This window comes from Suricata suricatta, chromosome 9, assembly GCF_006229205.1.
Source record: "Suricata suricatta isolate VVHF042 chromosome 9, meerkat_22Aug2017_6uvM2_HiC, whole genome shotgun sequence".
Taxonomy (NCBI): Eukaryota; Metazoa; Chordata; class Mammalia; order Carnivora; family Herpestidae; genus Suricata; species Suricata suricatta.
In genome coordinates, this window is record NC_043708.1 from 110,429,655 (window position 1) to 110,445,355 (window position 15,701).

The 15,701-nt window shown below is 54.6% G+C and overlaps 1 protein-coding gene across 8 annotated transcripts in view; it reads left to right on the forward strand.

The window, feature by feature from the left end:
- Positions 1 to 15,701, forward strand: part of CCDC33 (coiled-coil domain containing 33) — an 83,837-nt gene that overhangs the window by 64,688 nt on the left and 3,448 nt on the right. For all 8 annotated transcript variants that reach the window (XM_029952743.1, XM_029952746.1, XM_029952744.1 and 5 more), the window contains 4 exons: positions 14,413 to 14,575; positions 14,822 to 14,910; positions 15,097 to 15,228; positions 15,324 to 15,414. In XM_029952743.1, the coding sequence (XP_029808603.1) occupies positions 14,413 to 14,575; positions 14,822 to 14,910; positions 15,097 to 15,228; positions 15,324 to 15,414 (475 nt within the window). The remainder of the gene's footprint in view (positions 1 to 14,412; positions 14,576 to 14,821; positions 14,911 to 15,096; positions 15,229 to 15,323; positions 15,415 to 15,701) is intronic.

The window sequence follows — 15,701 nt, forward strand, 5'->3', positions numbered from 1 at the left end:
TGAAGGCGCCTCCGTTCTGTTGGTAGAGGAACTACAAGGGCACAGAGAGGACAGAACAGAACTCTTCCCCATGAACTGTGAGGCTGGAGGAGGAGGGGGCAGCCTCACGGTGGACCTTGACCACCAAGTGCCCCCAGTATTACCGGGCATCTCTGCTCCCCTCTCCCTGCTCCCCACCCAACCCGATGCCTGCCCTGCTTCCCAAACCCCACAGAAGATTGTGCCCCACACAAAGAACCCTAATCTTGACATAGCAACTATCTGCTGTATCTCGCCACACTTTTAGGGCTGGGGGGCTCCTTAGCACCCATTTTATAGATGAAGTGTTTGAGATGACGCAGGTCCCGATGGGATTTCAAGGGGACAGGCTCAACTCTTCTGGGATGGCTTCCCCTCCCTCTCAGCATCCCATACTTGTCCTGTGTCCAGCGATAGACCCCCTGAGGGGTCTTGGTGCCCTCCTGCCTCCCTCCAGAGCAGAGCAGGAAGACAGCCATGTCTGGGGTCTGGCTGAGCGCGGCCGATGCCTCCACGTGGTACATTATTGATGGAGCTTCTAATTGTGCATTTCCCAAAGTCTACAGGCCTTTGATGAAAAATTCATAGCACGCCTGAGGATGGGAGCAGATTCAATCGATTGGTAGCACAGCAGGGGCAGGAGGGCCCGGCCCCTCTCAGTGAGGGGGCAGCTGCAGGCTGGGCTGGGAGTGGGAACCAGTCTGACTTCGTCTTTATTCCAGGCTTCTGGCCCCAGGTCATGGTTTGAGAGGGACACACAGCAGCCCTTTTCCCCAGAGCAGGATCAGGAAGGTCTAGGCTGACATCTGGGATGCCTCCTGGGTGGCTGGTGCTCTCCAGAGAGGATGGCCATCTCCATCATGGGCCTCATGTTCATTTTGGAGGAGTATTTGACCCTCCGGAGCCCCTATGAGTCACACAGAGGTGCGAATACCACTCCCAGAGCCATTCATTTGCCAGGTCCTCTGCTCTGGGCTGTACACTCACAAGCTCAGTAAAGTCTCTCTAGGAGATGGGGGAGGTCCTGCTCTCCATCTTACAGAAGAGGAAACTGGCTCAGAGAGGTTCAGGACCTCTCTGACCAATATCACGCTGATAATTAGAAGCAGAGCAAGCACTGGAACCCAGAACTGAGCAAACTTGCGGTCCACTGTCTTTCTACTTCTCCAGGCCAGCTGAGATCAGAGCCACAAAGCAGCCTAGGGGGCTGTCCTGTCCAGCTCTCCTGCCCTGTCCCTAGTATATAGAGGCAGAAACCCCATTTAGGAAAAGGATCTCTCTAGGATCTCAGAGTGAAATAAGTAAAAAGTGAGGTTTGCAAATGAGAAGAGTAAGGGCCCCCCTGCAACAGTAATGGAGGCCAGAGGCCCCCATGCTTGCAGAGTTCTGAGCCAGCACCCAGCAGCCAGGGGTAGGGGGCTCCTTAGACAAGGTTGGGGGTGGACAGATGAAGTTGTCTTGGACTGTCCAGTCAGAGGCCCCAGAGACCTCTGACATTCCCTCAGCTGTTCATTACATAGCTGAACAGGTATTTACAGAGTCCCAGCCCTGTGCAGGCACTTAGCTGGTGTAGATGGGGTGCCTATCAGGAAAGGCTTTGAGGCCAAGCTTGGCTGAGACAGACAGTCTGGACCCAACACAGTTGGGGAAAAGCCAGACAGACCCTTCCATGTTCTGGGAGGGGGGTCTCTACAAACCAGGCCAAGGGTGGTTAAAACAGATGGCTGTCTTAGTGACCAAGGCCGTTTCTAGGTGGGGGGCTGCTTTGTTTGGGTTTGTTTTCCCTTTGCTTCCCAGTGAGCTCCTTTTAAAAACATCCACCCATGTCTCCACTGAACTAAAAGGAAAGGAATTTGTCCAGACCATCAGGGAAGCAGAGATGGGAAAGCCCGGGGGGCAGGCGTGGGGCCCTGGGCCATGCTGTCCAGCTGTAGGAAGGGCCTGGCCCTCCCGGGGTGCAGTGGGGAGATTGCTGGGGGTGGTAAGGGGGCATGGGAGTAGAGGAGCAGAGAGAGGGGACACTGAGGGGTAGAAAAAGAGGGAGACTGAGGTATAGCTAGAGGTCAGGCAGGGGCACAAGTCTGCTGGAGGAGGAAGAAGGCCACAGCCCCCAGGGCCTTGCTTGTTCAGGGCTCCTGGCCCCACAACCCTCCCAGGCCCTGCAGTCTCCTTGCGGCTCCCTGGCCAAGGAATGAACCTAGCTTGAGGAAGCCTCCCCACCCAGATGCTCCCCACCCTGGAACAAAGGGGAAGTGGCCCCTCCAGTCTGCTTGCTCTAGTTCAGGGCTGGGCTCCGTCACCAGGCAGGCACTTGTTGTAGCAACAGTCCCTGGGAAACCCATCCCGGGGACCAAGACGGCCAGCAAGAAAGATGGGGGAGCAAGAGGCCCCATCCCCTCCAGCCCCCAAGGCTGCCCCAGGCCTCCCTGATAGCCGAGTAAGTCTGCCTCCATACCCGCTGCTTCTGGGAAGAGGGGTTGGCTTCACCAGCAGCCAGGTGTGTTGGCGCGTGTTGCCTGGCAACCCCTAGCTGTGTTTCCAGAGCAAGGTGCAGGGAGGGCCAGAAGATCAGGCCTACAGGCGTTGGCCCCCACCGGGCTGTATTCTCAGGAACCTTCTGCAGGGCCCCTAGCCCAAGCCCACACACAGGAACCCAGAAAGGGAAGAGAGAAGGGCTTCTGGGAAAATGCCTTAAAGGTGACCAGTGTCTACTGCTAATCCAGGCCCTGGTTCTGGACTTCTGGAGGTCCAGCCCTACATCCTAGAAAGTAGCTGGGCCTGGGCTAGCCTGGGGCAGTCAGGCAGAGCATTGGGCACTGCTCACAGGGGCTATAAGAGGAAAGGGGTGAGGCAGATGGGGGCATTTCAAAGGAAGTGGATCAGCCCCTGGCCAGGGGTTAGTGACAGCACCTCATTTGAACCCCAGTTACCAAAGCATTTCCTCTGCTACTGTGGCTAGAACCATGTAGCATACCCCCCTTCTGGGATCTTCACCCCAGTTTGCAGATAATGAGGCACAGAGTGGGCAAGGGCCTTGCTTAAAGAAATACAACAGATGTGGGCAGAGGTTGGATTAGAGCCCAGGGTTCTAGACTCCAGCCAGAGCTCTTCCCATGCCCCACACGGGGCAATCAAAGGCAGCAAAGCTCTGACCAGAGAGGATTAAGGCAGGAGGTGACCAGTGGGGTAGGAAGAATAAGCAGGGCCTGTGGGACCAGAGCTGGGGTCTCTTCCTTCACCAGGCCCCTGAGTGGCTGGCCCTGTACTTCCATGGGGGGCGGGCAAGGGTCAGCCAGCTCCAAGGGGAGTCTGGAGAGGAAAGGCTCTGAGTCATAGACCTGAGGAGGAGTGACTGAGAACTGGGCCCAGGATGGTCCAGTGGGTCTTCCTGGAGAAGAGGCAGAGGCCCAGGGTACAACAGCCTCCAAGTTGAGGGGAGGATTCTGGGAGGCTTGGGAGGGGAAATGGGAATGGAAGGAAAGAGCATCCTCCAGGCGGCCCCTCCCCCAAGCCAGCCCCACCCCCAGCCCCATTGTCTCTACCCAGCCCAGTTAGCCCCCACGGCTCCTGCAGAGCCATTAGGCTGGGGCTCAGGTCAGAATTGGCCAAGGCCTCACCACCCCTCTGAGCTTTACTGTGCTAAGCATAAAAGGAACCTTCTCTGCCTCAGCAGAAAGGAAAATAAAGAACAGAAAGAAGGGAAAATTCACTCCTTTTGTTTCTTTGCTGTAACCTTGGGCTGAACAAAGAAGCAACTGCCTCCCCCAAGGGAAACCTGTTTTAAACAACAATTTGCACAGATTTCCTTGTGGCTCAGCTGACATTCAAGGGGTACTGAGAGCAGGGATCTGGTGGGGAGCAGGGGCCTGGCTCCAGGACCTTCTGTAGCTCTTGACTGGGCCTGATTCAGAAGCAGAGCCCCTGGCTGCCTCAAGAATGGTGGCAGGTGATGTGATCCTCCAGAGTCACACATCCTCCAGGAGCCCACGCCCAGGGCACCCTGAGCCACCACCCTCACCAAGAGCAGCCCCTCCCACTTGACCACACCCTTGTGGCGACCTCTGGTGGGCCAACCCAAGCCTTGTGTCCTCTCCAGCCAATGGGGCTCTCAGGCCTTTCTGGCCCTCCCTCTGGTGGTGAAGAAAGAATGAAGGAAAGGGGACAGAAGAGAGCTTCGCTGGGTGGGCAGTGGCCAAGGGAAGAGGGGTCATGGATTTAGAGTCATGACCCTGGGGGTGCTTGTGAGTGACGGGCTACTTGGCCAGCAGGAGCCCTGGAAGGCACTATCCCCTTTCAGCAGGTACTTAGCACAATCCCACCCCCGCCTTCACTCCCTGCCTCCTTGAGACAGCCCCCTAGAACTGGGCCCTTGCTCAGAGCTCTGACCTTGAACTAGGGAAGGCTGGCACCAATTTACACAGGCAGAATGCATCCATTTTATTTTAAAGAACTGAGGCTAATTCCCATTAAAGCTACTGGAAAACTTAGAGTGGCCAAGGGTGGCCTCTCAGACATCCTGAGGGGACCTGCCGGATCTCTGTTCTTCACGTGATGGCAAACCTGGCAGGAGCAGTGTCCCTGGCCACCAGTCCTGGAGGGCCTGCCTGGCCCTACTTCCCCATCTCAGGATGGCCACCAGAGTCCATGGAGAGAAGGGGATGCCCTTCCATGCTGCCAGGGTCTCCCAGGAGCTAGAAGGAGGGAGTTAGTGGTTCCAGGTAGGGTGGGGAGTGCTGGTCTGGGGGGTGGGGGGTCAGGGATAGCTTCTTGATGGAGGCAACAAGGCATCAGTGATAGAGGGCTGGCCTGTGGTCAGAGTGACAGTGGCCAATTTCTGAAGGGAGTCTTGTTTTGCTGGTTGAGATGGCCTTGAAATTCAGAGCTGGAAGCTTATCATGAGGGCGTGTGGGAGCCCTTAAAGGGTTCCAGAGGCTAGGGAGAATGTTCCATTTATCTACTGCTGCTTAACAAACCACCGCCAAAATATTGTGACTTGTTGATCATTTTTCTCATAATTTTCTATCTCTGTTCTTGACATCAGGAGCTAGGCCGAGGTATAGCAAGGAGGGCTGGTCTCCATCCCTGGTGGGTGGGTCCTCAACCGAGGTGCTTTCCTGGGCAGGGGCTGGAGTTGGGGGGGTGGTTAGGAGGGCTGGCTCCTCCCGCACCATTGTCTGGGGCTTCCTCAAAGCATGATGGTCTCAGGGCTTCTCAGGGACAGTGAACCTTCCAGGGATTGGCAGCAGCTTCAAGGAGGTTCCAGAAGCTCTCCGCACCTCTGCAGTTCTCTAAGACTGGTCCGATTTCAAGGGGAGAGTGGTAAGTCGCCACCTCTCACTGAGAGCAGTAGGTCAACCATCTTTCATCTACCAGAGAGGAAGGTTGTGTGTTGAGGCCCAAAGAAGCAGAGAAGTAGGAGGCCTGCCTATAGGAGGAGGCTACAGAGATCAGACCAATTCGCCAAGACAGTAAGAGAAGGGCTGCCACCAGGAGATGCCCCTCTGACCAGAGGAAATCCCCGGGCTGGAGGTGGAAACACTACATTATTGGCAGGGGGCTGTCCTGAGGGAATAAAACTGGCCCCTCTCAGCCTTGTGTAGAGGGGTACAGGGACACCAGGAAATAGGCCTGGCTGGCCTGAGGGGGGAGGGGAGGCAAGCTGGGGAGGAGGGTGGGAATCTTTCTATCTCTGACTCAGAAAAGCAGCCCAGACAGACCCTCAGAGCACCTCACATGCCTGAAGGGGATCAGACAGGCCTGGGTGATGGGTACACCTCCCTTCCCCCAGCACATGCCTGGCCTGGGACAAATAGCCCCAGTCTGGGGAAGGGAGAAGGTCAAGGGCAGAGTAGAGACTGTAGCTGCTATTTGCCACCCAGGCTCAGCACCCCGGGCCGGGCCTGCGGGACAGTCCTTCAACAACATGCAGGAAATGCAAGTCAGACTGCAGCTCTGGCCTATCAGTGGGGCAACTTTGAACAAATCACCCAGCCCTTCCCCCTCTGGGCCCTGGCTCCTTCCTCAGGGACCTGAGAAAACAAGGCTCCTTGCATCAAATTAGATGACTGGCCAGTGGTAGGCACTCAAGGGGGAGCTTAGTTATCAGGCCCCGTGACCCCTGTAGGCCCTGCCTGGTCCCGGTGTCCATAGCTCGACTTCCTAGGTGGATAGAAGAATCCTGTCTCGTTTGCAAAGATGTAGCTGGTGTGTGCACGTGTTTGGTACACTTTCTGAACTGCATCCAGGTCCCTCACAACTGTTCTTCTGCACAAGGCTCAGCCTCCGTCTGACATGGTGCCGGTGTTACTTCAGAGGGGAGTTACTTCAGACGGGGTCACTTTGATGGGGTCACTTCTGCTTGGAGATGGCTCTTGTCCCAAGCCACTCCACTCCTCACTTAGCCCCATTATTGGTCCCAGGGCTGGCTCAAGACAGAGGCCCCAGGTGAGGTTCCAGATTTGCTGTGTTACCTTGGACAAGTCACTGCACCTCTCTGGCCTCTGTGGGTGATTTTTGGCAGAGGACATTCATGAGAGCCTCCGAGATGGGAGTTCGTGGGCAGGACCTCTGGGAGGAGAGACATGTGTGGGGCTGAACAGCAAGACAGCCCAGTATGCCTCTCTCCCCCCACCCGCTCTGGGAGCTGTGGGGCCGCTCAGGCCAGCCTTATTCCCGCTACAGGCTGAAGGTAGCGCATCTGTGGGAGGCGGCTGCCCTCTACCGGCGGAAAAGGCACATGGCTGGTAGCCTGGGCCTGCCAGCAATGGGTTATGCGGGCCTGGCAACCCAGAGGTTAGATGGCCGCCCAGGGAAAAGCGAAGGAGGGAAGGGTGTATGCTGGGCCCAGAAAACCCGCTGCCCTGGTTCAGGTTCACCACTCACCTTCTGCACCCACTGCAGAACCCTCCCATCCACATTGCCTCTGATCCAGACACCTGTCCACACCTGCCTGCTGTGGCCTCAGGCTTCTTCCCTCCCCTCAGAGAGTGAAGCCCCCCACCCCGCTCTGACCCCCTGCTCCAGTCCCTGCCCCCCATACACTCCTCACTGCCTATCTCCTCTCCTGTCTCTCCACCCCATGCATCTCCTCCACCCAGTGTCCCCGACTCCTCTCCCCTAGCCCCCACCCCTGGCACCCTGGCATTTAGAGCACTAGCCAAGCCACTAGCCACCAGAGGCCACATGCAGAGGCTCCCTCTGCAGATTTGGAAACTATCGGGCCTTCTCACAGTTTTTTCAAAAAACCTTTTAAATTGTGAAATGTAACCACATGGGTTACCTTGAACAGAAAAATAAAACACAACCAGGGGCACCTGGGTGGCTCAGTCGGCCCAGCGTGCAACTTAGGCTCAGGGTGTGATCTCACAGTTTGTGGCTTCGATCCCCACATCCGGCTTTGCCCTGGAGTTCCTGTTTTTCATTGCGTGGTCTTCCTGGGTCCCTTATCTCTGTCCCATAAGCCCTCAGTGTCTTGCCCACTCTTTCAGGCTTTGAAGAAGGTAGTTTTTACTTAGTATCCAGGTTTTTAGGATCTCTGCGGGGGGCAGGGGGAGAGTCTGTCTTACCCAGTGTATCATTACCCAAAGAAGACCCTCCTTTCTGAAGCTCCGTGGCCTTGGCTGGGCCAGTTTTTCTCCCACCCCACTGGCACTTGCCCTGAATCTGAGGGCTCCTGTCCCACCACTGCCTCCTCCCTTTGTTCCAGAACTCCTCCCCCGCCCCCCGCCCAATTCTATACTTTCCTTCACTCTGGAAAATCTCCTTCCTTCCAAGGCTTCACTTAGACTCCATGGGCTGCACTCCCCACCCTGTCTCCAGCCAAGATGCTCTCCAAGCTTGACCATCAACTGCCTGTGGCTACCTCACACCCAACATGCCTCACCCCTCTCCAGGCCAGCACTTCCTTCTCCCCACTGGGTGCATGCACCTCTTTCCTGTCCCCCAAGACCCCAGACTCCACTTTCTCCTCCTTCCTCTCCTCCTCCTCCCCAGCCTCTTTCCTGCAGCTATGGCCCTCATCCATGCCCACTGCCTCAGCTGGCATGGGTCCCATCTCTTGCCGCCTGGGGCACTGCACCTGGCCTGCATTCCCTCTGGGCTGGGCAGCCTGAGGGGTCGTCTCTCTCTCTCTCTCTCTCTCTCTCTCTCTCTCTCTCTCTCTCTCTCTCACACACACACACACACACACACACACACACCTGTCCTGCAGCTTAGGCCCTTCAAAGGCTCTATAAGACAAGTCCCAGATCCTGAGTCTATCCTCCAAGATCCTCTTCTGTTTGCCCTGCTGCTCCTCCACCCATACCCCTACACCTTCCTCCATTCCCCCTGCCTTCCAGAAATTCCTCTGCTGTGTTCCTCACCACACACTCTCCTCCCTGCCTTTGCCATGGTGTCACCTCTGCACAAAGAGCCCTCCCCATCCCCCAGGTAACACCTACTCATCCCCAAGAGTCAACTAAGATTATCAACTCCTCCAAGAAACCTTCCCAGCTCCCTAGCCAGGGTTAAGAGCCTCCTCTAAGCTCCCTTCTGTCACAGGCACTTCCTGCCATCTCCTCTGTGTAGACAGGAGACCACTGCAGCAGGGAGGGACAGTCAGGGCTCCTCTGTGCTCCCTGGCCCCAGCATGGAACAGACTCGGCTCACAGTGGTGTTCAGCAAGTGTCAGTTGACTGCTTGCTTATTGAGCGGCTTCCAGCGAGTCTCTGTGACCTTGGGCATTTCCCCATCTGTACACTGAAGTCTAAGGGCATTGCTGGTCAACACAGGTGGTGGTGGTGGAGGGTATGCTGGAACACCCTCACGGGGATGAGACACCTCAGAATTCCACCATAAGAACTTCTTAAGGGTGGTGGTGGTGGTAAGCATTGCCCTCTTCAGGCTATTGTGAGATATAACCACCACCCTTTCTTTTTAATTAACAATAAGGAGGGTGTGGAAAGGGCTGGGCCTCGGTTTCTATAAAATGGAAGGAGTCAGATAGTCATACCTTCTGTGCCTGGTACCCAGGGCTATTGTAAGAATAATCTTTTAATTACGTTTATTTCTTTATTTTGAGAAAGAGAAAGCAACCAGGTTAGGGGCAGAGAGAGAGAGGGGAGAGAGAATCCCAAGCAGGATCTACACTGCCAGCACAGAGCTTAAGACGGGCTCAAACTCATGAAACTGTGAGATCACAGCCTGAGCCGAAATCAAGAATTGGATGCTTAACTGATTGAGCTACCCTGGTGCCCCAAGAATGATTTTTTTAAAGCATTCAGAAGGTGAGGGGCACCTGGGTGGCTCAGTCAGTTAAGCACCAACTTCAGCTCAGGTCATAATCTCAGGGTTCATGAGTTCGAGCCCCATGTCAGGTTCTGTGCCGACAGCTCAGAGCCTGGAGCCTGCTTCAAATTCTGTGTCTTCCTCGCTCTCTCTCTCTCTCTTTCAAAAATAAATAAACATTTTAAAAAATTAGAAGGTGGTACCAATTCAGGAGTTAACATCCTATGGTGCCAGGATCCTAGCTGCCCTCCTCACACCCACTCACCTCACAGCCATCCCTTGAGTTAAGGCTGTTTTCTCATTTCACCGGTGAGGACACTGAGGCTCAGAGCACAGCTGACATCCTTACAGAGTGGCAGAGGGAATATTTGATTCTGGGGTTACCTAACGCCTTGCACCTGAACAGACTGAGAGCCAGGGTCCTGTGGGGGACCAGTGGGTGGGCGGGGTGCACTCAGGGTCAGGCACAAGTAGGATCCATGTCCCTGGGGGATGTGCTAGCCCAGAGAGGAGACAGGGAAGAGGCTGATATCCTGTTCACCCCTGCCCCCCCAGAGCAGGCTGGGAAGTGGGAAGGAGGGAAGGAGGACACAGAGAGGCAGAACTACAACAGGAATCTGAAGCATAATGTCCCCTGTGTCCTCAAGGCTGAGTTGTGACGCAGAGCGTGACCCTGAGCAGAGATCCTTGCCTAGGATGCAAGGAGAGGCCGGAGCTGCCGGCCTGAAGGCTGCAGCTTCCCAGCCCAGCCTTCCTGCCCAAGGTCACTGCTCAGCTGTGGAGCCACCTCTCTGGGTCCCGTGGATAGAGGGCACTGGCCAGGCAGAGGCTGGGGGGTAAGCCAGGGTTCCGCTCCATTCCCCTGGGGAGGCCTCATTCTCAGATAGCCGCCAGGCTGAGGGCGGCATGGGGGACTGTAGAAGTTCTATAGGACTAATCTCCAAGGGAACAAGTCCCAAAGTGCTCATTGCCCTCCCTCCAGAGGAGCCATCTGACTGGGGCAAGGACACCCTTCCTCGGAGCCGTGCCCTCCCTCCCCTCTTTTCCCCTTTGCTCTGAGTCTCAGCTTTCTTCCTCTGTCAAGAGCTTTGCTCACCTTCAGGACTATTGAGTTGGAAAACAGTGGGGTCTTAGAATGAGTGAGGCCCTGAATGAGAACAGGGGCAACTGGACCCACGGCGACCCTCCCCACACACACCCACCAGCAGTGAGATTGTGATCTGAGCCGAAGTTGGATGCCCAACTGACTGAGCCCCTCACAACTGCTTCCTGATGCACCCATGGACACATTTGTGTTAGGTTCTACCCAGGAGTATAACTGCAGGGTTGTAGGCTGTGCCTACATTCAACCTGAATAGTATCCAGTGTGCAGGCAGCTCTCCAACGTGATGGTGGCACTTCAGACCCCGCCCCCAGCACTGGATAAGTGTTCCACTCATTCCACACCCTTATCGACATTTGATAGAGTCAGGATTGTTTTGTTTCTGTTTTTGTCATTCTAGTGGGTGTATCTCACTGTGTTTTTTAAATAGTTTTTTAAGTTTTTAAGTTTAATATTTTTCAAGATAAATATCCATTTATCTTGAGAGAAAGAGACAGACAGACAGAGAGAGAGAGAAAAAATCATAAGCAGATTCTGTGCTGTGAGCACAGAGCCTGATGTGAGTCTTGATCCTATGAACCATGAGAACATGACCTGAGCCAAGATTAAGAGTTGGACACTCCAGGCACATTGAGGGTTATACTATGTTGATGGATTGAAAGATACAATATTTAAAGAATTAGGACAGTCCTTCCCCAGCATCCCTCTGATGCCATCTTAGTCATGAATTAAGACTCCATATATGTGTGGGTCCATTTCAGGGCTCTCTATTCTGCCTCTTTGGCCTACTTATCAATCTTTGCACCAATATTATCTTGTCTTAATTACTATAGCTTTATCATAAATCTTGATAGCTGATAAAGCAAATCTTCCTTACTGTTCCTCTTGAGAAATATTAAAGTATTTTAGCTATACTTACCCTTTTAATTTCATTATAGAATTAGCTTGTCTTTTCTACACACACACACACACACACACACACACACACACACACACAGTGCTATGATTTTGATTGTGAATGCACTGAATCTATAAACCAATTTAAGGAAGAACTAATTCTTTAAATATTGCATCTTTCAATCCATGAACATGGTATGACCCTCAATGTGTGTATGTTTAAATTATTTTTAATTAGATGAATAATATATGGATATATTCTTATTAGAAATATAAAATTAGGGGTGCCTAGGAAGCTCAGTCAGTTAAGCGCCAACTTCAGCTCAGGTCATGATCTTATTGATCATGAGTTCAAACCCCACGTCAGACTCTACTGACAACACAGAGCTAACTTCAGAAACTCTATCCCCCTCTCTCTGTGCCCCTCTTCTATGCTCTCTCTCTCTCTCTCCCTCAAAACTAAACATTTTCTAAAAGGAAACAAAATGAGAGGGGGCGCCTGAGTGGCTCAGTTGATTGAGCATTCAACTCTTGGTTTCAGCTCAGGTCATGATCCCAGGGTCATGGGACAGAGCCCTGCATCTGGGTCTGCAGTGAGTGTGGAGCCTGCTTCAGATTCTCTCTCTCTCTCTCTCTCTCTCTCTCTCTCTCTCTCTCTCTCTCTCCCTTTCTCTCTCTCTCCCCCTCCTCCTCTGACCCTCTCCCCTGCTCTCACACACACACTCTCTCTCAAATTAAAAAAAATATATATACATATATGTAATTAGAGATGAAACAATTATTCCTTTCCCTTCCCAAATACAGCAGTTTCTTATATAAGCACTATTCTTATATACCTATATGTGCACGTGCACGTGCGCGCACACACACACACACACACACCAGTTTTGGATGGGATCATATTAATTTGCACATGATTTTTTAATTTAAAAATATTGTGTAGATATCTCTCTGTGTCAACAATTGAACTTTGTAAGTACTGCCTGTAGCCAGAGACAGTGTGTCCTAGTGTGAGACTACAGACTGAACTCAGTGAGCATCCTAGAACAGGTTTTCTTGGATGTGTGTGTGTTCCTTTAGGAGCTTTAATCCTATAAGCAAAGAAACCCATTTGGATGCTTCTGTAATTATTCAGAGCAGACGTAACAAGGCCTGAAATAGGCAGGGGAAGGAGAAGAGAGACAAATTTCCTTTTCTAAAATAACATGTGTTTCCTCTTGAGAGTTTGCTGGGCCTCCCAAACCCCTGTCAGTCACGGGTCTGCCATGAATGGAAGATGTAGAGCACAGCAGACGGGCGGGCAAGGGAGCCCAGGGTAAGGACTGCAAAGAAGAAGGGGAAGAGGTCTGAGCGGTTAATTAAAGCCACCACTGAACATAAATGGGGTGGGAGGAGAATGCTGCCTTCAAGTCACACCTGTCCTGGGTAGGGTCATATGCGACCTGCTGCCCACGCTGACCTGAGCTTCGCAGCCACCCTGTGCTTAGCCTGTGTGAGGAATCTGCGGCTCAGGGAGGTGACGGGGCTTGTCTGGGCTCACTCAGTGAGTCAGTGGCCGCGCTGGGCTTCTGACCGAGGCCTGACCACAAAGCCCTGTGTGTGCACAGCCTCCAGGCCGATGCTGCCCAAGAACACCAGATGGGCAGACCTAGAAGAGCCAAGGCCTGGAACTCAACTGGGGCGGGTGCTGGGGAGATGGACCCAGTGCTGGCACCAGGCAGAGGGAGGCCAGCCAGAAGGCTGGACAGTGGCAGGTGACAAGTGGTGTCTGGTGAGTCCCCGCTGTCTGGGACCCCTTCTCCAAGGAGCAAGTGGCCCACACACAGCAGGTTGGAAGCAGTGGCTCAGAGCCAGGCTGGATCCCCAGGCAGCATGGGGCCCAGGTGGGAGTTCAGGGCAGAGCTCTGCTTCCTGGACACTTGGGAGCCTGGCTGGGCCTCGGAGCCCTGACTCTCTGCAGCCTCAGGAAGGCCACAGGCCACCAGGGCTTAGACAACTCCCCTGGCATCACTTCCCTCCTCCTACCTCCTCCCCCTCAGTGGACTTTCCTGGCCTCACATTTCGGGTCCCTCTTTTATATTTATATTTAAGAAATCCTCTTTTGAAAGCTTTTTATAAATAACAGGAGGGAACTTTTTAGTGTAAGATGAATGCCATTAATATAGCCCATGAATCTCTTAAGCATACATAAGGGCAGACATCAATTCTTTTCCCAAATTGATGTATGCTCATTATCCTTTATAAGAAGATGCTCTCATTGCTTCTCATATCCTGTGCAGTTTCCACGCACGGGGGCATCTGCGCTTAGGAACACGGACTCCAGCGCCCGCTGGCTTGGGATTCAGAGCCTTTCTCTCCCACTCATTATTTTTGTGACAGAGTGAGGTCAGTAGCTCCCTCAGCCTTGGTCTCCTCATCAGTAAAATGAGAGTGCTAACAGGCTGGGTATGAGTCTGTGAGAACTCGAGAAGCGGGGTGGGGCGATGGCAACAACGTCCGTGCTCGGTGAGCACCCGATGTTAGGACCAGCGTTACTCTTCACCTGGCAGAGCCCAGCCTCCTGGCCCCACTTCGTCACTGAGATCCTGTAGCTGGATCCCAGCCCTGACCCCGAGTCTTTATCCGGGTCTCCTGGGCCTACCCTAGGTCTCTTCCTGCCCCCTGGGCTGGTGGGGGTGCTGGGGCCTGGGCTCTGCTTCCAAGTAGCATTCCGTGAGATTTCTGAAGTCTTCCTCAACAACATGAGTAAGGACAGGGGTCAGAAAGAGGAAGGGAGAAGGCAGAGAAGTGGCCCGGCTTTAGCCAGGCCCTGGAAACCCGGCCCTGGGTGCTCTCGAGTCCCTGCCGCACCGGGCTTCCTCACCTGGCATGTGAGCCCCGGGTCCCTGCTCGGTGGCATCACAGGGAGGAGACCTGGCCCCTGGGAGAGGCCATTGGCGTGCCTGCTCTCCCATGGCCAGGAAGAGTGAAGACTAGATCATAACCACCTCTAGAAGGAGTTGCTCAGACTCAGGGGCACAACTCGGGGCTCACTCTGTTCGTTGGCCTTGGGGGTGACTTCCCTGCTGACTTCCAAGTGTGGGAGCATGCGCGAGCTGGGACTCGGTCCTGAGCTCTGGAATCCACAGGAGATGAACTACCGGCGGGCCATGCAGAAGATGGCAGAGGACATCTTGTCGCTGCGGAAACAGATCAGCGTCCTGGAGGCCGAGAACTACATTCTGAGGAGCCAGCTAGCCCAGGGGGAGGCGGAAGAGGAGCAGGATGATGCCAACAAGGCCCAGAATCTGGGTGAGGGGGTACGGGCCACCGAGAACCTCCAGGTGCATGTCTGAGCCCAGGCTCTGAACTGCAGGTCACGGTGGCCAGGAGCCTTTCCCAGGTGTGCCCGCTCCTGAACACTGGTGGGGTCCTCCCCGGGATGAGAGACTCCAGCCCTGTCTCAAGCCCCAGGACTGAGAGACCCCTGCCCCTGTCCCCAATTGTGCTGAGCTAGGAGATGCCCCCTCCCTGAGCCAGCTCCCCCACCCCCATCAGTGCTCATGAAGCAGAAACTGCTGCTGTGCGAGCTGGACGTGAAGAAGCTGCGGGACAAAGTGCAGCATTTGCAGAATGAACTGATTCGAGTGAGCTGGGACTGGGGGACAGAGGGAAGGGGGCTGAGCTGGGGGCTGTCTGGCGAAGTGCCTTCGAGCAGAAGGGAGAGAGGCATGGAGGGAAGGAGGCAGTGCATTTGGAGGCTCGGGAGAGGGGCCAACAGTAACCCCAGGCACCCCTTCTTTCCACACTCCCTCCCCTCCCCCCTCCATCAGAAGAATGATCGTGAGAAGGAGCTACTCCTCCTGCATCAGGCTCAGTGGCCGCAGGCTGCGCTGCTGAAGCAGTACCAACACAAGCTCCAGAAGATGAAGCTGCTGGAGGAGACTGTACGGCACCAGGAGAAGGCAGGTGCCAGAGAGGCCAGCCCACCAGGCGCCAGCCCCAGACCGGAAGGTCCAGAGCCCCCAGGCCAGCCCAGCCTTTGTGCCCTGCCCTCCAGGTGATTGAGAAGATGGAGCGGGTGCTGGAGGACAAGCTGTGGGATAGGAAGGAGCCCCTGTTCACCAGACTGCAGGGAAAGCCCAACGTGGGTGAGTCTGCTCCCCAGCTTTTTGTCCCATCCCCAGGGGGCCCTGCCTTCCTGGAGCATCCGCTTCCGGAGCAGAACTGGGGCAAAGGATGCTAACCCCCCTACTGACGCAGGCAGTGAGGACCGGGCTCCAAAGGTCCTCTGGGCTCCCTTCTCCTGCCAGAGAGCCCCTCGGGACACATCAGGACAGTGTGTGAGCCAGGCTAGAGCCCAGGATGTGCTTGGACCCACAGAGGAGAGGCCGTGCAGACTGGGGTGAGCAGACAGGGGCTGCCAGAACCTTCCACG